General features: G+C 37.2%; 1 protein-coding gene across 2 annotated transcripts in view; it reads left to right on the top strand.

The window, feature by feature from the left end:
- The window catches only part of LOC150088142 (non-selective voltage-gated ion channel VDAC2-like), a 140,869-nt gene that overhangs the window by 98,088 nt on the left and 19,566 nt on the right, over nucleotides 1-23,215 (top strand). For both annotated transcript variants that reach the window (XM_090369347.1, XM_090369348.1), the window contains exon 6: nucleotides 20,964-21,080. In XM_090369347.1, the coding sequence (XP_090225473.1) occupies nucleotides 20,964-21,080 (117 nt within the window). The remainder of the gene's footprint in view (nucleotides 1-20,963; nucleotides 21,081-23,215) is intronic.

The raw sequence follows: 23,215 nt of genomic DNA, 5'->3' as shown, positions 1-23,215 counted from the left end.
CTGCGCTCTCTTTCCTCTACATCTTGGGGTGCGGATTGATGCACCCTACTACGCATCTACCGTGCACTTGTATGATCCAGACTAGATTACGGGTCTCTGGTATACAATTCGGCCAGAGACAGTGTACTTCGTTGACTGGATCCTGTCCATCATCAGGCTCTCTGTATCGCTATTGGAGCATATCGAACATCTCCTGTCCAGAGCTTATACGTCGAAGCAAACGAACCACCGTTATCGCTTCGACGTAAGCAGTTGTCTCTAAAGTACGCTTTAAAACTGAAATCCCTGCCAGACCATCCTACGTGCCCATTCGTTTTTGAGCCACAATGGGAAAATTTGTACAACACCCGTTAGACTGCCAATCGTCCTTTTGGTATTCGTCTCCAAGAGCTACTCAAAGAACTTAATATCAAGGTAGACAAGGTTGCCCAAACACCAAAGCAACCCCTTCTACCCTGGCATGCTCCAACTGTATGTCCTGGCATGTGACTTGTCCCTTAGAAATTGGAAAGTCGGACACTCCATCTGTCTACCTGCAGCTTTATTCAGCACACAGAGCTGAACATTCTGACTTCGCGCCAGTTTACACAGATGTTTTGAAGTTGGAATCATATGTGGGATCTGCTGCTGTCTTTACAGACACCACTACATTGGAGCAGATTCTCTCTGAATGCAGCATATTTACTGCAGAGCTGCACGCTATAGAGTTAGCCTTGGATCACATTAGTAAATGCCAATACCAACGGTTCATTTTATATTCCGACTCTCTCAACGTGTTACAGGCTTTAATAACTGTGAGATATAATTCTCATCCGGTTCTGTCTTGCATTCAGCAGAAGATTCACTTTCTCCATGAATGTGAATATGATATCCGCTCCTACTGGATTCCCAGCCACATTGGGATTGGGGGAAATGATTTGGCTGACACTGCAGCCAAATCATCAATTCCCAGTAATAATCGCTGCCTGTCAGTTCCCTATACAGACTACAGGCAAATAATACACCAGAAGATACACTCCCAATGGCAGGATTCATGGAATAGACAGACTACAAATAAATTGTATCGTATAAAGCCTGTAATTGAACCGTGGCAGTCTAGTCTGCACAGGAATCGTAAGGAGGAAGTTGTTCTTGCCCAGACCCGCATAGGACATAGTCATTTGACTCATTCGTTTTTGCTGAGGGCTGATGATCCACCTATGTGTGAGTCCTGTGGCACAATTTATCAATTAGACACATTTTAATTGACTGTCCAGATTTTAGCAATATCTGTTTTACCGCTTTTAATCATCTGACTGAGCTGTATACACTGTCAGATTTTATCCGACAATGACAACGTGTCTGCTGTTTTTAGCTATTTTAAATCAATAAGGGTTTTTACTTGTATTTAAAATTGACATGTTATTGTTATTTCTTTATTGATTTATCTTTTCTACATTTTATACCTTTGTTATTTTATATCTTGACATGGTGATCTAAGTAATTAGGTCAGTGAAATTTAAATTTTTATATATTACCTGGTTTTGGCGCATTATAGCCTTAGTTGCTAATGCACCAATAAAACCCAACAACCAACCAACTTTTTAAGCACATGCAGTAGAAGTGATTACAAAATATCCTGATTTTTTTTCTTGGAACTGCAATATGCTGATTTTTGTTATTATCTGCAGACCAGCTTATATCTATCGTAGGCTTCCATGTCACCCATTAATTTATATGTATCCCATGCATTTTGCTTCTCTGCCATGTCTCATTAGTTCATCTGACATCCATTTAGGCCTAAACCCTGAACGATATTTCTTAGTTGGTATGTAAAGCCTAGTAGCTTCCAAGATAAATTCTTTGAATGCTTCCCATTTTGAATTTGCTGTTGGTAACATCAGTTGGTCCCACTGTATAGAATTTAAATACTATCTCAGACCATCATAGTTACCTTTACGAAAGCAAAAACCCTTCCCTTTACCCCTGATGGTAGGTACCTCTTTGAGTAAATCCCACTTGAGTGCACTGTGATCACTGCCACCTAGTGGTTCCTTTATCTGCAGATTCTTAATGCATGAAGCATCACTACTGATAATCAGATCAAGAGTATTACTCCCTCTAGTTGCCTCTTGAACATGCTGATGTGGAAAAAAATCATCCAATAAATCCACAAAAGCCTTGCTAGTGTGTGAGTGACCAACCCAAAAATTCCAGTGGTTCCTTTATCTGTATCCCATTTATCTATAGACCAGAAGATTGTGAAGATTTATGATGAGTGCCTCTACATGCAAATGGAATGGATAAGTGTGAATGTATTATTGGCGATTTCTCCTAATTGATTGGAGCTGTACAATATCTGGGAAATTAAAATCTCCCATTATAAGACTCTCTGATTTACTGGCCCACTCTATTTCCCTGTACAGTTTCTTATTATACTCATCAGAGTCATTAGATATTAACGGTAGGAGTAGTGTACATACACATACATTGTTAGTAGTGAGTTGAGATGCTGATGCACTACCCACACTGCCATCTATTCATATAATTTAATTTCTTATGTACCCATATTTAGCATATATTCTCTGTCACTGGTTAGGTGTTGCCTTGTAAGTACTCTGAGCTATTTTTTCACTGCATAAGAAAGATTATAAAAGTCTGCTATGTTAGTATTAGTAAAAATTTGCAAGGAAGCTCTAGACTTTGCTGCACCGGTCAAAAATAAATAAATAAACCACCTATTTGACTTACTCCTCAAGTAGGTGTCTATCCAGCTACTGACCTTTAAATTTCCATAAGCTGCCAGCCTCAACCACCCATGGAGGTAACTTAATCCAGTAATTTAACTCATGGCTCAAGTGACAATTGTTTTCTTTGTTCCCAATGTAAGAAGTGTACCGATCTCAAAATTAAAACTTGGTACATTACTAGAAGAATTTGAGTCGCTGAAGGAATGGGTGCTTGTCCCAGAGACAACTGTACTGGGAGTTCATCAGGAACTTTAGATTCTAGTAATCTGCCAAGTGATGCAACCCCCATTTAGGCCTCTGAATAGAATAACCAAGCATGCTGCTCTGGATTAAAAGGATTTAGTTCCATTGGGAGATTCTGTTGGTAGTGAAATAGGTAGCATTTTTGCAATAAAGATAGGTGGACTAGAACCGTGGTTTTTCTGTGAGAAGCAACAATTAATTATGTCAACAGGTAGTCAGATTTTAAGGGTAATAAAGAAATTATTCATGTGGTCACTAACGATGTTAAGCAAACACAAATTGATGAGTTGCTACATAAATTTAAGACCATGCTTGAAAAAAATTCCGCAACTTAATCCAGGATGTTTATGGGTCTGCATTTCTGCCCAGGCACAGTGGGAGTGACTATATGATGATGATGACCTTGTGGATTAACTCAAGACTTAAGGGACTGTACAAGGCTTTGGGTGGGGTGGGGATTTTTATCAGCATGGCCCTCATTCTTAAGGGTGGTGACAGGGTAATATAGATATACATTTATCTGATGATATGACTCAAAGTAATACTTGCGCACACCTCAAATTCCTTTTTTTTTATCGCTGCAACAGCCAAATAGCAATATATTCTCAGCATAACTTGTCAATGAATGGTAAGCTAATACTAGGGAAATAAGCTTAAATAACTTCAAGGGATATGTCAGAGTAGTTAACTATACAAGAACAATTAGTCTTATCTGTGTATACAGTAATGCCAACAGTGTCTTCAGTAAAGTGAGTGGTGTAGCGCTATTTGAAATGTGATACCACCAGAAGTAGGGGATGATCAGTTTCACTGTGGTGTTTTAGGAAGGATAAAGAAGATGGATGGGGTGGCAGGTCATTCTTATCAAAAGCTGCCCGAGCACAAGGACGCTTTCTTAGATTCAAAAGTTATGTATGCTGGTGTAGAATCTGTGTGGTATGAGTTAGTTGGAAGCAAAGGTATGAGAGTAGGATTTATCTATAGACCAGAAGATTGTGAAGATTTATGATGAGTGCCTCTACATGCAAATGGAATGGATAAGTGTGAATGTATTATTGGCGATTTCTCCTAATTGATTGGAGCTAGTGGAACCATAGGGAGAAAATTTTAAAATCATGAGCTAGAAGACATCATAGGGCTGACAGTACAGGAATCATTAGCAGAAAGTGATCAAGAGTTTTAAGTTGGATGATGAGGAGAGAAGTAGAATTGTTAAAGGCAAAATAATTGGTCTTACTTTCAGGAATGGAGCTCACATAGCACCTGATGCCTTCATAGACTGCCTCTGTTCATCTGGGGAGATAGATCATGGAGCATGAATACATTAGAAGTATGGTATACCTTTAAAGATATAGTCACAGATGCTTTGAATACATATACTATTAAGAAAATACTTCTTGAGGATTCCAAGATGAATAAATAATGAGCTAGCTAGTTTAATAGAGCATAAAAGGATGACACTGAAAAGTTACAGAACAGTGAAAGGTACTGAAGGCTATAACAACTACTACAAAATACCTAACTTGTAAAAATATTTTTCAGAGTGGCATATTGCACGACCCAATGAGGAAGATAATAAAAAAATGTAATTCAGAATAGTAATGATTAATTGCACATTTATTTCAAATCCAATAAAGGTTTTATTTTATTTAATCCAACATATTGAAATTACTCGACTAATGATTCAAGCTTTTCAAAATCTGACAATCATTTAACAAAAGTCTTAGAACTACATTTAGTAACAAGTTCATCTTTCTGTAAAATTTTAAATGCAAGGGATTGGCCAATATAATACTAGTTTCACAATGTCCTGTTTAAAGTCGCTTAGGAGTCTTAAATCACCACATCCAGTAATCTGGAGTCGATTTCTTTACTTGGAGATAAATTGGATGGCCACACTAAAACCACACTCTACTAAATATGAAGTTGGAATTTCAATAAGTACCTTCTTAACCACTATCCATAACTCTTGCTAAGATTTCTTAAACTTCAGTTTCAGCTCAATATCATTTTGTAACTCAGTTAATTCTTCCTCTAATTCTAATATCCCAACTTCCTCAATATTTCAGAAAATAGATTCGTCACCCAATCTGGAATTTCTGTCAAAAGAACATCCTTAAATTGTTCAGACATATCTTTATGCAGCCAAATGGTCACAAAATACTCACAGATCATCCTGTACCTCACCAGTTTTTTTCTAGCTCAGACAGAGAGGGAAATTGATATAGCTTGCGACAGCCTATATTGTGCTTGAATAAAGTTAACTTTGAAATAAAAGTGAATACTACAGATTTGGCCTTAATAAGGTTCATGTCATTTCTTCCTTGCAACTGTAAATTAATTTCATTGAACTTTAAATACAAATAGTTTGTACAAATATGCAATGTCATGCCTGATACCTTTAAGTTTATCTCTGAGAAAAGTATCTTTCTCTTCAAAAAAAACTCCACGACAGTCAAAAAGGTTATAAAATTATCTTATGCAGTTCCTTTTGATAGCCAATTAACTTCAGTATGAAGCAATGGACATTGAAAATATTTATCATTCTCAATGCAAATCTCCTGGAATAGTCTATAATTGAGAGCATTAGTAGAGGCATATGATGCAAGAAAGCAAGCTTATGCAGCATCAGGCAAAAAAAAAAAAAAAAAAAAAACAGTGCTCCCATTTTACCCCTCCGTTCGTTCCAAATACCTGTCCAGCTTGGCCTTAAATTTATTTAGGCTATCAACTTCCACAACAAAGGATGGAAGTCTGTTCCACCAACCAACTACCCGCTGGCTAAAGGTAAACTTCCACACATCTATCCTACAATTATTTCCTCAATTTGAATTTATGCTCTCTCAGGCGATTATTCTGAGCAAGAGGAAGAATCCCATCAGCATTGAGCATGCTCAAACCATTCAAGGCTTTGTACACCTCAATCAGATCACCTTGCAGGTGCCTAGTCTCCAGACTACTGAGAGCATGGGCTTTGATTTTATTAACACCTGTAATGACTTGTGAAGGTGATCACTGAGGTTTTTTGCAGCCAGATGTTGGCAATGAATGACAGTGAATGGTAAAGATATTTGGTACCACCTTCTTCAAGTACGCAACACAACCATGGTAGCGGCCAGTCATTAATAGAGCTCCATCTATTGCAAGAGCAAATATGTTAGCAATTGGAATTTTCTTGTCTTTAAAAGAACTGCTGAACAACACGAAATATTGACTCACCTTTAATATCTGTTTTTAACTGCCTTGCAAAAACAACTCGAACTAAACTTTTATCTTTTATAAAGTGCACATATGCCAGAAGCAAATGTTCATTGCCTGGCAAAGTTGATTTATCTAGCTGTAATGCAAATTCTGTAGTCCTTAGTATGCTACACAACATATCTTCCACATTTTCAGTCATTTCATCTATGCATCTTTGAACTGAATTGTTGCTTAGAGGAATACTGTTAATTACTTCATGTGGTGACTTAACTAAAGCAGTACTCTGAACCGCACTTACTGCTGGTAAGATGAGTTCTTCACCGATTGTATGTGGCATGCAAACCATCAGTTTTTTGTTGAAAGGCATTACAAAATATATTTGACAGCGATGGCTGTTTTTGCAATTTAACATGAAGCGATTAAAAAATGTTAAATTTTCGTCTACCATGTCAGGATGAACCTTCCTCAAAAGTTCAGTAAGTGGTTTCGTAAGAAGCACGAGTGAGCTTGTGCGTTCTATTTGCTTATGTAAAAAATTCAGATATTCATTGTATTTTCTAAGATGGAAATACATTTACGATTTGCATGGTTCCTTATTTATATAATAGCCACAGTAAAATATCTTTCTATTTCTGGTTATTTTATCACCATTGTTTTTCATTAAATATGCTGATTCTTTGGCATACAAACGAAAGTAAAAGAATCTTTTATGCTTGAAATAAAAAATGCCGCTGACCATTGTTCCTTAAAACGATAGTTCCTGAAAATGACGTACTCAGGCGAGGGTGCCTGATTTTCACCTATAATTTGAGATCGGAATCTTGTCAATTCTGCACACCATTTTTGTGACACCCTGTGTAATTACTTAACAAATATGCACAAATATTAGTGTTTGCACTAACCTCAACAATAAGGCAGATTATAAGAAATCTTTCACAAATGATGCAAAGAAAAATAGCAAGGACTTTTCTTATGGAAATACCAGAAGGTTGGGGATGAATCACATTGGCCCACTTGATTTCAATGGTTCTACCGTTGGTGATCCTGCTCAGGTTGCTTACATACTCAATAATTATTTTGCATCTACATTCACACATGAGTGACTCTTTATGGCAATGTATACTGGAAGTTTATCAAACTCTGTCAAGGAGCTAAATGATTTTATAATAACTGAGAGGAGAGTGCAAGAGAAATTGCCGAAGTTAAATGTAAGAAAGGCAAATGGGGTAGATGGATCTATCCGGTTATATTAAGATTGGCAGCAAAGGAAGTAAACAAACTACACCATAAATAGTTCATAGGATTTAGTTTCTGTTGCCTTTTCCTCAAGACCAAGTATGAATAGGAACAAGAGTTATATCCAAATTTGTTACTTAGAATTTTAAGAAAGTGATATAAGTGGGAAATTGTTTTAAATGGGAATAGTGCTACAGACAAACAAACCTTTAGCCATAATTAAGAAAGCATTGTTGGATTCAGCAGAAGGCCCCATGGACTAGAAATGTTCAAATCTATCTCCAATTCACAAAGGGGGGGTCAAAGAGTGACACAAATAATTATAGACCTGCTAGTTTAACTTTTCCGGAGAAAATAATGGAGTTACTGGTTAAAAAGGTGATACAGTATCACCTAGACATGACAGCAGTAATAGCTCAGACACAGCATGGGTTTGTTAAGGGGAGGTCTCGTTTGACCAATTTGATTGGATACTGCGATGTAGTCACAAAGGAACTGGATGAAAAAAATAATTTTGATATCATAATTATCGACCATCACTAATCCGGCCACGTTGGGACCTGTGGGGTGCCGGATTAGTGATTTTTCCGGATCACTGGTGGTTATTTTAGCACATACAGTACCTTTTTAATTAAAACATTGACTGCCAAGCCAGTTTAAGAAAAAATTCTCCAAGGGCCAAAAAATATTTAGCAAATAATTTGATTGGTAATTCTAAAATAAATATTGTACTGTCAGTGTTGTTATTTTTTAGCTTAAAATGTATAAAAAACAGACTTATGTCGCATATATGTGGCCCAGTAGGTTACTTTATTTCTTGAGACACTCTGTCGGCCACATACATGTGAAGCTGTTATGGCATACATATGAAGATCATTTGTGATTAGTTTATTGCACGTGCAGCAAGCGCTGCAGTAAAATACTCTCAAACTTTGCAATAAGTTTGTCACTATTGTTAGAGATTTTGTGAAAACAAGTTCGTTAGCAAGCTGTATTATCCATCATATTGTGTTGTGTTTTTCAGCAAGTTTGTACGAGTGTGTTGTAAAAAAAAAAAAATCTAAAAAGGAATGGCTAAAAGAAAATTAGTAAAATAAGAGGAACTGAGAGAAATTGTTGAAATTTACAATTAAGCAGAGTTAAACTTCTCACAGGACACACCGCTGTAGAGTTTTTTTTTTTTTTTTTTTTTTTTTCAGAAGTTTAATTTTATCTGTTATGAACCATGTACGGTGTTTGCGCTTTACAACACGAGAGGCACTTCCTTTATGCATTGGAACAATGGCTGGGCTAAATGTGAGCAGGTTATAATAATAATAAATGCAAAAAAACAAGTTGGTATGGCTTTCCAGTGTTTACGAGTTCGTGCCAACAGCTGATGCTGCAACCAACGCCACCAAAAAACTGGCAGCAGGTCAGTGCGCCGACCCAGGAAATTTGAAATTATGTTCACAGAAATTATGTCTGAATTAGTGGTGGAGCCGGATTAGTGATGGTCGACCTGTACTTGGATTTTAGGAAAGCCTTTGATACTGCTGCACATGGAATACTGCTGTGCAAATTGGAGCAGTATAGCATTAAGGGCAAGTTACTGCAATGGATAAAGGGATGGTTGAGTGGGAGATGGCAGAGCGTGGTAATAAATGGTCACTGCCCTACGTGGATTAATGTTATTAGTGGGGTCCCCAGGTTTCAGTACTGGGCCAATTGTTGTTGTGTGTATTTATCAATGATATCGATGAAGGTATATCAGGCTTAATGTACAAGATTGCAGATGATACAAAGGTTGGTAGGGTTCTTAATGACAGTAAAGACAGTATGCTACTGCAACAAGATCTAGAAAAGTTAGGCAGATGGGCTGAGAAGTGGCAACTGAAGTTTAACATTGACAAATGCAAAGTACTGCATATGGGTAGCAGTAACCCAAGAGAAACGTACCAACTGTGTGGTACTACACTCAGGGAGGTGGAGAATGAAAAAGACCTGGGGTTAATTGTGCAGTGAGATATGAAGTTCTCTGAGCAGTGCAGATGGGCTGCCAGAGCAGGTCATGGAGTTTTGTCAATGATATATAGGAATTTTTCTAGCAGAGACGAGGTGATTATCTATTTGTATAAGGCAGTGGTCAGGCCACACCTTGAGTACTGTATACAGGTCTGGAGGCCTCATTTAAGGAAGGATGTTGAGTTGCTAGAAAGAGTAGAGAAGGGCAACATTATTGGTGAGAGGAACAAAGGGTACACTTACGAAGAAAGGCCCAAGTTTTTGCAAGTTGCAGCATCTGGAGACTAGGCACCTGCAAGGTTATCTGATTGAGGTATATAAGACTTCGAATAGTTTGAGGAGGCTAAATGCTGACAAGATACTTCTGCTTGCTCAGACTAAGAACCTTGAGGGGGCACAGATTCAAATTGAGGAAAGACAGTTGTAGAATAGATGTGTGGAAGTTTGCCTTTAGCCAGCGGGTAGTTAATTGCTGGAACAGACTTCCATCTGTTGTTGTGGAAGTTGATAGTATAAAAATTGAAGGCTGAACTAGACGAACATTTAAATAAGCTTGTTTTCTTGCATCATATGCCTGAATAAATGCCAAAATGATGTTAGGAACAGTATGCTGCTCTCAGATGTTGTTTCCACCTTAAGAAATCATCAGCTGATGCATATGAAATATTAAGAGGCTTATTGTGAATCTATGGTTCCATGTATCATAGCTCGCAGGTGGTTAGAATGCTCAAAAACAGACATCATTCAATCACAAAAATTGGTCTACTGGAGCTCCAGTTATTGTTGTTTTAACCCAGAAACCATAAACACTGCTTCTGTAATTGTGAGAGAGGACTGTCATATAGCGGTAAGACAACTGGCAGAGATGGCACACCCAGGGTCCTGAGCTGGATATCATTGTTCTTCTCTTTCTTGGTGATTCCTTCTACTTCTGTCTCTCTTATGGTAACTGTGGATTTTTTTTATTTTGGCTGGTGCAGTATACGCTTCCTTGCACCATATGGCTAATAATAATATCGATAGGAAGCATGCACGGTATTCACTATGCATATTTGCATATGACACGTGTTTGTGCACTCTGATTTCCAAGACTACTTGGACCTGAGCAACACAGCAAGTTCACACAGAGGTTTATCAGAAGCTGGAATGAATGATTACTGAAGATGGCAAGGTTCCACAGAAGGTGATAATGGTGGATGAGATATGGCTTCATCACATCAACCCAGAGAGTAAGCAGCTAAGCTCGGTTTCGAAGTCTGCATCATTGCGAACACCAAAAAAAAGCAAAAGTTGTGGCTTCTGCGGGAAAGGTTATAGTCATCTCATTTTTTTTTGACATTCATGGAATGGCTTACCAGCATGTTGTGACATGTCATACAGCTGGACACTTTGCGGGATCACACTAGTTGCAAATGACCAGAACTGCACTCAGGTGGATACTGCATCATGACAATGTGAAACATCACATTTCTCATACTGTCTTTGAATACTGAGCCAGCATTAACGTCAGATGTGTTCGTCATCCACCCACCTTTCACCCTGTGATTTGTTTTATTTATTATTATTATTTTATTTTTTATTTTTTTCCAAAGTTAGAGAAGGAGCTCTGAGAGAAAATATTTCGTCATCGAAGAAGTTGTAAAGGCATTGGAGGTGATTTTGAAAAGCATGTCAAAAAATCTCTTCCATCCTGTTTAAGAATAGCAGAAACGTTAGATTAAGTACATTTCATCAAATGGGGCCTACTTTGAAAAGGACCATCAAATATGGATGATTAATAAAGGTATGTTGCAAGGGGAAAAAACTAATCATGCTGTATTGAACGGCCCTCGTATAAATAAACACACAGATGTAATACCATTTTATTTTGTTTCTGCTTGAATGAAATGTACATCATTTATATGAATAATTTCAAAGAGACAAAAGGTTTCATTTAAAAAATTAAATCTTAATATATTCTGCAACTATGATTTATCACATTTTCTTTTATGGCCATGTAAATGCCTTACCCTTTCAGTACCAGTGATCCACAGCTCTTGAAGGGTCATATTCTTGCACTATTAGTCCATTGCCATTTCAGTATTGTGCTGCCATACAGGACTGAAATTTGTTTTTGATTACATTCATCTTGTTGAGCCTTTCTTTTCAAGAAACCGTAGATATATCCATCACTTGTACAATGGGCAGTAAGTTTCCTAATAGAATCTGTTATTATTAATTAATGCTTTATTCAAAAGCTCTCTTAATTTCATCACTTTCCAGAAAACCTTTAAATCCTATGATTGAGTATAGTATATAGCACTCACAAATTTTAAATTGTCAGATGAAAGTTGGGCCATAAAATGTTGTGCCAGCAACAATGTTCCCTCCACTCCAAACTTTTCTTACTCTTACTTTTGGGCAGAGTGGTAGCATCAAACAACTTTGGTGCACATATTAGTACAATCTTTATTGTTCAGAAATCTTTCTCTTAAATATTTAATTTCACCTACCACTATAGTTTCCTTGTCACTTTGAACTGAGCAGTGGTGTGTATACCTAGCTCATGCATCTACTGCTCATCAAGATATGTTTATGCCAGAAATGTGTAACTACAGAAATATCTGCCCTTAAAATCCTGGAGGATTCTTCAATGAAGCAGTACATTCTTGGTATTTTGAACATAAAGTTGAGCAGTTTGTGTAAGAATATCTTTTATTAACGTATATTATCTTTTAAATTTATATAAATTTATCATATCAAAAATACAGTAAAACCCAGATAAGAAATTCCCACATAAGAAGTTTTCCCCTGTACTAAGTTTGGTTTCTTCAAGTCCCAATTTCAGTTCTATACAGGGTGTTTCAGTTAAACGTTTCAGAACTTCTAAGAGGGGTAGGGTACATCCTGACAACTCGAAATCATATAGCAATGTGGGGTCGGAAATGATTTCCTGAAGCGGTGTTGTACACAGAAGCACCATAAAGAAAAGAGACCGTAAGTGAGAAATCGTTTTAATAATACATGAAAAGAAGCAAAAGGTACATGGATTAAAGTAAGTGTTCGAAGTTTCTTCCACGGGCTACAATGCACGCCTCACATCTCCGACGCATGGACATCCGAACATTCTGGAATACTCCAGGCGAATTTCTTCGGCAGCTACTGCGATTCTTGCAACCAGCTCCTCAGCATTGCCAACAGGGGTGTCATAAACTAGCGATTTCATATGACCCCAGAAATAAAAATAAAGACATGATAGGTCGGGTGACCGAGCAGGCCAACGCACGGGACCACCACGTCCGATCCACTGTTGACCAAATGTGACATCCAGGTAGTTACGAACATCTCCGCTATAATGGGCAGGGGCTCCATCGTATTGGAACCACATTGTCTGTTGCATCGATGCAGAAATCTGTTCATCTCTCAAAAGTTGTGGCAATACTTGCTGCAGAAAGATCAAGTAGATAGGTCCGGTTAGACGACATGGTAACAGGTAAGGTCCAATGAGGTGATCTCGCAGGCCAACGCACAGGATGTTCGTAACTACCTGGATGTCACATTTGGTCAACAGTGGATCGGACGTGGTGGTCCCGTGCGTTGGCCTGCTCGCTCACCCGACCTATCATGTCTTGATTTTTATTTCTGGGGTCATATGAAATCGCTAGTTTATGACACCCCTGTTGACAATGCTGAGGAGCTGGTTGCAAGAATCGCAGTAGCTGCCGAAGAAATTCGCCTGGAGTATTCCAGAATGTTCGGATGTCCATGCGTCGGAGATGTGAGGCGTGCATTGTAGCCCGTTTGCTTCTTTTCATGTATTATTAAAACGATTTCTCACTTACGGTCTCTTTTCTTTATGGTGCTTCTGTGTACAACACCGCTTCAGGAAAGCATTTCCGACCCCACATTGCTATATGATTTCGAGTTGTCAGGATGTATCCTACCCCTCTTAGAAGTTCTGAAACTTTTAACTGAAACACCCTGTATATTGTAATGTATTATTTTCCATTGTAAGAAGTTTCCCGGGCAAGATGTTTTCCCGCATAAAAAGTTCATGATAAAAAATACACAGTGTATTATTATAATGACATTTTCCCACTTAATACAATTTTTAAATATAGAAATTCTTTATTTATATATTTATTTCTTCACTTGTTGACCACATGAAGCACAGTGAGGAGTTTGCTGTTAAATTCTTCAAATTCTGAATTACTTAGTGAATTGTAAGTGGTTCCTTTTTAACGTATGTTGAAAGCGGAACTTATAATACTGTAGTATTTTTGGTAATTTAAAGAATAACCATATTTTTATCTATCTATCTATCGTATATGAAGTTTTCTGAGCAGTGCAGATGGGCTGCAAGTGTAGCTTATGGTGTCTTGTCAATGATATACAGGAATTTTTCTAGCAGGGATAAGGAGGTGATTATTCCCTTGTATAAGGCAGTGGTCAGGCCACACCTTGAGTACTGTATACAGGTCTGGAGGCCTCATTTCAAGAAGGATGTAGAGCTGCTGGAACGAGTACAGAGAAGGGCAACAAGATTAGTGAATGGAACAAAGGGTTGCTCTTATGAAGAAAGGCTTAAGGTTTGCAAATTAGTGTCTGGAGACTAGACACTGGCAAGTTGTTTGTTTGTTGTTTGGTTTTTAGGAGCATTAGCAACTAAGGCCATATTGCTCTGGGAATATGCGGTGGTCATTCTCTTGACCTTTCCGCATCCTCTGTATTTGGTGGTGACGGGCTCGAACCCCGATTCTAATCAAGAAGCGTGTGCTACGCACTGCTGCTCCTTCCCACCTGGCTATGGAGGTGCCGACACTGTCAAGGTGATCTGATAGAGGTGTATAAAGCCTTGAATGGTTTGAGCATGCTCTATGCCGATGGGATTCTTCCTCTTGCTCAGAATAATCATCTGAGAGGGCATAAATTCAAATTGAGGAAAGACAGATGTAGGATAGATGTGCAGAAATTTGCCGTTAGCCAGCGGGTAGTTGATTGGTGGAACAGACTTCCATCCCTTGTTGTGGAAGTTGATAGCCTAAGTAAATTTAAGGCTCAGCTGGACAGGTATTTCAAACAAATGGAGGGGTGAAATGGGAGTGGTGTGTGTTTTTTTTTTTTTTTGGCTGATGCTGCATAAGCTTGCTTTCTTGCATCATATGCCTCTGCTAATGCTAAAAATTGGCTCTAATTATTCGTTCCTTCTTGGCAGTTTTATTTTAATGATACAAATATTAATTATACTATATTATAATTTTTTAATTTGGAAGGATGAACTCCAAAGGAATAAAAAGAAAGACTTTGACATTAAAAGAAAAACTTGATGCCGTAAAAACGGTGCAATCAAATCCCTCTTTGCACCGGAGTCGAGGTGGCAAAAAAAAAACCTAATATGGCAGTTTCTACGGTAAGTGGAATTAGGTCACTAAAAGAAGTGTTGAACTCGAATGCCCTTAATGTTTTATGTAAAGTTAAAAGGAGATGAAGTGTAAAATATGGAGATGTGGAGAAGGCAGTGGTTTGGTTCAAGCAGTATCTGCTGCAAATGTTCCAGGTAATGCCAATTTGTTGAGAGAGAGAGAGAGAGAGAGAGAGAGGGGGCATTGAAATTGTTGATAGGCTTGGAGTGGATTTCATTCCTTCCAAATTGGGTAGATTGATAGATTTAAGAAGAAATATGGTTTAGTTTACAATTTGCGAAGAATTTTCTATCGTGAATATGTTACAAGTTGATGAGTGGAGAGAAAGGAAACTACATGTTTTGATCAAACAATATAGAAAGTGTGATATTTTTATGTTGACAAATTATTTGTTGACTCTTTTATAACCTACTTCCTAATAAGACTTATGCATTCAAAGGACAGAATTGCCATGGTGGTAAACTGAGGAAGAGGAGATTTATAGTGCTAGTGGGAGCTAATACGGATAGCTCAGAGAAACGACCATTGCTTGTGATAGGGAAACACAAGAAACCATGCTGTTTCAAGAACGTGAAAACACTTCCATGTAAATACAGGAACAATAAAACAGCATGGATGACCTGTGCTCTTTTTGATGAGTATTTAAGAGGTCTAGATTCAAAGATGGCTCAAGAGAATAGAAAAATTCTTTTATTTGTTAATAACTGCCCTGCTCATCTGAAAAACAATGAGCACTTAAACAGTATCCACGCGCCTCCCTAGCCAGGTGGGAAGGAGCAGCAGTGCGTAGCACACGCCTCTTGATTAGACCGGGGTTCGAGCCCGTCACCACCAAATACGGAGGATGCGGAAAGGTCAGGGAATGACCACCGCATATTCCGGAGCAATATGGCCTTAGTTGCTAATGCTCCTAAAAACCAAAATAACTAACCAACTAACAGTATCCACGTAGAGTTCTTCCCTGGGGATTCCATGCCAGTTGTGCAACCACTAGATCAGGCAGTGATCAGAGTTTTAAAGATGTATTTTTGTAAGTACCTTGTACATAAATTGCTTACCCTTGTAAAACTGAATGGAAAAACTGAAAAGTTCAAAATTTCTTTGTTAGATGCAATTCATTCTAAAAGATATTTCTTGGCTAAATGCCTAAGAATATGAAGGAGTTTACTTATGCATGGGTAATGTACACACAGAATTTCTACTATCAAGATAGTTTTTAATGCATTGTATTTCATATTGTGAATATCTTCACAACAGTTGCCATAGTAATTCACTACCTACTAGTTTTCTCCATAGGTGAAGCGTTGAATTGTGCCTCAAATAAGACCAGCAAAGCAAAAACCTCAAGGTTGCAGGAATGCTTTGGTTTTGGAGAGAACTGTCAATAGAAGTTCACTTGTGCTGTTTGTTATGGCTAAGGAGGATTTTTTTGTGTACTTTTGTTGTAGAGAGTGTGAGGATCTTGAGTACTAAGTCAGCATTCTGATGGGCTTAAGAAGATTTACACGAAACCGGTAGAATTTAGACGTTGATTAGAATTTGGGAGCATTAAGGGGTGTACTTGGTCGGTTTAGTGAGAGAGAGGGGAGAAAACAGAAGAATGGGGGCGATAGAGTAGGCATCCCCCAATGAGGTCAGTGGAGACGAGCTCCACCAGGCAAAGTATGGGGGAGGCAGGGAGGAGAGTAGACGGAGACCTGTCTCCTCGCTCCCTTGCCTTGGGATGGGGTTTTAAAGGGAACTGGGTTAGAGAATCCAGTTCAGATCGGCCAATTGCGTGTTGGCAGCAAAGCCGCAGCATGTCTTTGTCGGTGATGGTTGTCATGTCCATGTAGTGTCCAATCCTGTAAGAAGATCAAGCTGCACATCTCGTTCTGGGGGTGGGATATGTTAGCTGGCAGTGGGAACCCACCAAGCGAAGGGGTGGGAGAGACACTTTTACTTCATTTATAATCTGCATTATCACTCAACTTGCATTCTTTTTTTTTTTTTATTATTATTATTATTACTTTTTTCCTATTTTATAATTTGTTTTCAAGTTTTTTATATATATATATATATATATATATCTTTTTTTTTTTAATTTTTTTTTTCACTCACTCAACTTTTTCTCACACACCAGGGGGGGGGATGCAATGATGTGTAATGTAAATTTAAATACTAATTAAAACTAGGGTTAGTGTGTACTTAACTGTAGCATTTATGATTTGTGTTCTTTTTCTAACACACATTCATTCATTCATTCATTCATTCTAGCTTTCATTTCATTTTTTCGACTCTTGCTTTCTGCACTGCACTCTCTGGGCACCTCAGCTTACTGGTATTCTTCAGTTGTGGTGCAGGCCAGGGGAGAATGCAGTGATAGTGTTTGTGGTTAGTAAATGTTTGTTAGTATATATAAAGTAGTGTAAGTTACTTTTAACTTTGTATTCTTTCAGCAAATTACATTTGCTCTTCCACTCATTCCCATTCACTCTCTCTTTCCCTTATTCTCTTTCTTTCACCAAAACTTCCATTTATTCCCTTTTACCATAATTCCTAGTTCACTCAGTGCCCAACCTATTCATTCTATATTGCATCCCATTTTCTGTTGTGTTGTCACCTCCACACTGTGTGGAGGTGGCCGGTATCTACTAGCATCTTGCTGCACCCTCCTGAGATAAAGTTCTGTGAAGGCACGGGAGAAGAAAATTAAATAGGATTTCCTTTTTAGATTGGGTTTGTTAAGGGAAAGTTTTGTGTGATAAATTTGATTGGATATTATGATGTGGTTACAAAGGAACTGGATGCAAAAAATTATTTTGACATCATATACTTGGATTTCAGGAAAGCTTTTGACACTGTTGCGCATGGAAGATTACTGTAAAAATTGGAGCAAAATGGTATGAGGGGTAAGTTGCTACAGTGGATAAAAGAATGGTTGAGTGGGAGAAAAACAGGGTGGTATTCAATGGGCACTGCTCTTCGTGGACTAATGTTATTAGTGGAGTCCCACAGGGTTCAGTGTTGGGTCCACTGTTGTTTTGTATATTTATCAATGATATTGATGAAGGTATATCAGGCTTAATGTCAAAGTTTGCAGATGATACAAAGGTTGCCAGGGTTGTTAATGACAGTAATGGCAGTGTGCTACTGCAACAGGATGTAGAAAATTTGGGAAGATGGGCTGAGAAGTGGCAACTGACCTTTAACATTGACAAATGTAAAGTACTGCATATGGGTAGAAGTAGCCCCATAGGAACATACCAACTGTGTGGTACTACACTTAAGGTGGTAGAAAATGAAAAAGACCTGTGAGTAATTGTGCAGTCAGATATGAAGTTTTCTGAACAATGCAGACAGGCTGCAAGAGCAGGTCATGGGGTTTTGTCAATGATATACAGGAATTTTGCTAGCAGGGAAAAGGTGATTACCCCTCTGTATAAGGCAATGGTCAGGCCATGCCTTGAGTACTGCATACAGGTCTGTAGGCCTCATTTTAGGAAGGATTTAGATTTGCTTGAGCGTGTGCAGAGAAGGGCAACAAGATTGGTGAGGGGAATGAAGGAATCTTATGAAGAGAGGCTTAAGTTCTGCAAATTGCAATGGCTGGGGACTAGGCACCTGTGAGGTAATCTGATTGAGGTGTATAAGGGGTCGAGTACGCTGAATTCTGATGGGATTCTTCTGCTTGTTCAGATTACAAACCTAAGTGGGCGTAAATTCAAATTGAGGTAAGACAGATGTAGAATAGATGTGCGGAAATTTGCCTTTAGCCAGCGGGTGGTTAATTGCTGAAACAAACTTCCGTCTGTCATTGTGGAAGTTGATAGGTTAAGTAAATTTAAGGAGGAGCTGGACAAACATTTAGAGGGAAGGTCATGTAATTTTTTTTTTTTTTTGGCTGATGCTGCATAAGCTCATACACTTGCTTTCTTGCATCACATGCCACTATTATTATTACTACTATTTATAGTAGGATAAGTAAGGGATCTGGTGAGGGAAGGATATAATTATAGTATAAAGGTGGATCAAAAAGATGGATCCACCAGAAAAAGGGAAGTTAGGAGACTTAAGTAAGGTTAAGTGAAAAAAAAAAATGAGGAGAGTGAAATTATCATCTCCACCGACAGTCAGCTTCATGAGATCAGCTTCTTCGAGGAACCATCATCTCGAAAAGGAGACCATCATCATGAAGTAATATTAACTTCAAATGACCATAATTAAGGATACTAATCAACTATACAGGTTTAAATACAGCAGGAAGTCTCAAACAATTATCAGAGGAAATATTTTTCCCAAAAGGCATCAGTCCCTGTAAGGCCAAGCAGGGGAAGCAAGAAGCTAGGATAAAAGCATGTGTCAGTTGAAAAGAACTTATCTTTATAATTTTCCATTTCTTTTAACTATACAAAGAAAACGATCATATGGGCACAATATCTTCAGTGCAGGGCACATCTTCCAAAATGTAAGAGTTCATTTTAAGAACACATAGCAGGTTCCTTAATTAATAGAGCCCAAAAAATCATGATCAAGAGGTGACATGAGTGATATAGAGAAAGTCACACCAGGTAAAACACAACTTAAACTCATTCCACCATCTTTGTCCATCCTGTCTTCCAAAGAGTGCAAAGTTTGTAAAAAGGTGAACAACATCTTCCTGAAAGTGTAGAGCCAATATGAAGAGCAAACACTGACTTCCAAAAGATGCAAAGTTCATAAGCAAGTCTCCACACAAAGGCATCAAAACTATAGTAAAACTTTACAAGAATTCCAGAAAAAATGAGGATTGCTTATTTGTCTCAGTTCTAGTCTTCTCTTGAACACTCAAGAGGCAAAAGTGCTGAATACTGAAGATATTCTTCGACTGAACAAATTCCATTTTATTGCAAGGATCAAAATTATCCACCACCAATTCTAATTCATGACGAATATAATGTGGTCAACTATTTCCTCTGAACCGCTAGTCCTGCTACCACTTCGAGATGAAGAACAAATGCAATCTTCTTTTTTTCACTGACAGATTATTTAGGTTCAACAATTGAACATCATCGAGCACTACCGGAATATTTTTCTTCAAGTGATATATGAAGTACCAAAACTGCACTTCATAGTGCACTGGTAGTTTGCCAAGCAGAACCTGGAGGATCATGGTAGAGGTTGTTCTGCAAGCTCTCGACATTGTTAACAAGGCAATACTTTGAGCCTGCAAGAGATACTTGACTTGCCACCTTGTTTGCCTGATAGTCCCAGGCTCCAGCACTGTAAGTTACTACAGCCAAAAATAAGCAGTTATAATATATCCTAAGCATATGATCCTTAAGACCCCACTTCTGCTTTGTTACTTGATGAAGTTTTGTTAAGAGTACTTCACACTTGTCCTTAGTATACTTCACATGTGGTATAAAGCTTAAACGATCATTTAGTAAAACTCCAAGATATTTAACAGAAGAAGAATATCATATTGAATATTGATTTATTTCTATATTTAAATAGTGGAGGACGATTATAATCCAATTTTCCCTTCAACATTTGTGAAGTATTAGCAGTAGACCCTTTAGTTTGAGTTGTAGTCCAGTGAGAGGGTTCTTTTTTGGAACCATATCCGCAGTATCTTCGAGACACTTCCTCGAGTTGGCACTAATAAAAAGTAAAGTCAACAGACACAATTAACGTATATGGGGATCTGAAACTGCTACTCAGTTCTTGAACGCAAGCATGTTAGTCCCAAGGTAAGCACATGGTGCGTACTGTCCTTCAGATAGGTGATTGGGCAATTTTTCTTCCAAAAAGCAACTGTTAACTCTGCAAATCACTTAGATATGCGCAAACTGTATGCAAGTGCAGCAAACCATTTTACAATACCTATTACAATATAATTTTAATCAAGCTTCATAATCAGGTGAATAATTTATATACACTCTGTAGAAAGGCTTTTACCGTCTTTAGATATTTGATCACCCATTGAAATGTTCATTATTAATTTCTTATGTTAAATTAGTAAGATATCTAAAAATTATAGAATGATTAAAATTTTTTTCATCTCTGTTATTATTTATGCAAGCATACATTTGAAAATTTGATGAACTTAAATTTGTTGTGTTGATAAATTAACCTCTTCAATTTCAGCATATCAAATGAATACCTTCTAACTAAAGTTTTATATCAGTTTTCAGGGATGGCTTGCTGGAGCACAACTCTCCTTTGATGCTAGCAAGAGCAAACTGACAAGAACAAACTTTGCAATTGGTTATGAAGCAGATGATTTTGTCATACATACTAATGTGTAAGTAAAGTGTCACTGAAAAGATTGTTTTCATTCTTTGCAATAATAAAATTCAGCCTGAAGGAATTAAATGAAAAAGTGGATTTTTTAAAATACGGATTGAAGTTATCCGATTCTTATATTTAATTATTAGTGTATATTAATTACTAAATACTGAGATTCAACGAGTGGTATCAATGATTCCCAATTAAGCATTCAGTCACTTTGAAAATAATTTGAACTTTAGTTGCTGCAGTTTTCACCATTCTACCATCAAAAAGTTATCTAATGTTAGCGATTGACATTGACATGTAAATATAAAATACATCCCATCCTATACCACATCATCTTACAGTGCTCATTTCAAGGTATCCACATATTTATTTCACACCCTGTCTACCATTATGTGCATTAAAATTCAAAGTTGTATGCATGAATCCCATAAACTGCTAAGTTATACTCTTTCTTACTGGCATCATTTCAGTTTATTGTTGTCCACAGTATGTTTCATATTTTGATTTGTTGCTGGTTTTGTGTATAAAAAAATTATATGAAGTTCTGGAAATGTACATATTCTTACTACCTGTATACTGTAAATGCAAAAAAAGATATTGTTTTAAAAAAATATAAATAAAAAAAACATCCTGATAGAAGATTACTCATCTCTAATTGAAAAATTTGCCATCAAAAAACAAAACATTGCTCATGTATGTTTTATTTCATTACATTTTTACCTGTAACCTTTGAGTTTTAATATATTAATTATTTACTAGTCATAGCATAATATTTACTGATAAAAATATGTTTAAAAATGTGGTAAATATTGACATTTTTATAGCTTTTGAAGAACTTGTCCCTGAATGTTATATAAAAATGTATGAGAGTTGTATTCTTTTCTCTTAAAATTCAGTTATAGTTTGTATTAAGTGTCTTTTTCATTAGTGGTGCCATCCTTTGTACAAAATGTATCCAGCACTTGACTTGTGGAAGTTCTTAGGTCATTTTCTTGTTTCATTAGCATACCTGATAACTCTCCAGATTGAATCATTTTGACTCCCTTCTCCACCTGATCATTGTAACAGTTTTGCTCCATTTTTTTTGCAAAAAAAGGAGTAAAGCTATAACTTGCCTTTCAATTCATAATTTATTTAATTTATTATTTTTTTATTTGCAAATTTCTGTTTATTTTTGTTAATGAATTGACAGTCAGATGTGCTGGTCTGCATGCATAAATTATGTAAAATCCAGGGAAACACTTTGCCTTATTCTTTCTCTTACATGTAGCTGCTGCCAGCATTAATTGTATTCACAGTCACTTGTGTGTACATGCAGACACAAGAGTGAAGGTGTGAAGCTAATTAATAAAGTCACTCAGTAAGATGCTCATGAAATATGATGTAAAATATCAGAAGACATATATGCAAGGTATTCCACATATTATTACCTGTTTGCTTTTATAATGTACGTACATGTGACTTTTGCTCTCTAGTAGTGGGAAATGTAATCCACCATTTGCACACAAATAAGGATATGATTGCACTGCATAGAAAGATATGCAGGAATGGTAACATTTCAATGTGAAGGTGATACTGTTGTACATGTTGAATGTTTATTTTTTGCATTGCTTATCATAAAACATAATCTTCTAAAGTGATTTGCTAATCACACTGGTGAATTGTTTCAAAATGTTTATGTGAAAATCAAAGGTAGCTACTAAAAATCTAATTTTTGATTGCTGCAGATAAACATGTTTCCAAGCTATATCCCATTATGGAACATTTCCTAATTAATTTATGTGCTAAAATGGGGGCTGCTTACCGTCTTATGAAAGGGGATGAATATTTGATGGTTATTTACTATTAAATAAAAGAAGTGCTAAAGGAAAAAATAGATAGAAACAATTTCAATTAATGCATTCCACCAAAGGGGGGGGTTGAAGCATGTATGCATATGTTGGTTGCTTTGGGCTGGTATTTAAATACAAGGGTTATTCCAATGCTTTTTGCAATTGATGTTAACTAATAAAAATCAATAGTACCATTAAAATTTGCATTCTTTATTTACTCCAAATGTCAAGTTTCGTCAAAATCCTTCAGATGGTTGCTGTGGAGGGCACAATTTTGTTGACAAGCTGCTGGTTTTTTTTTTTTTTTTTT

Source organism: Mastigoproctus giganteus, chromosome 3, assembly GCF_048544385.1.
Source record: "Mastigoproctus giganteus isolate SK-2022 chromosome 3, ASM4854438v1, whole genome shotgun sequence".
Taxonomy (NCBI): domain Eukaryota; kingdom Metazoa; phylum Arthropoda; class Arachnida; order Uropygi; family Thelyphonidae; genus Mastigoproctus; species Mastigoproctus giganteus.
The sequence above is the reverse complement of the archived record's forward strand: the minus strand, read 5'-3'. Positions and strand labels throughout refer to the sequence as shown.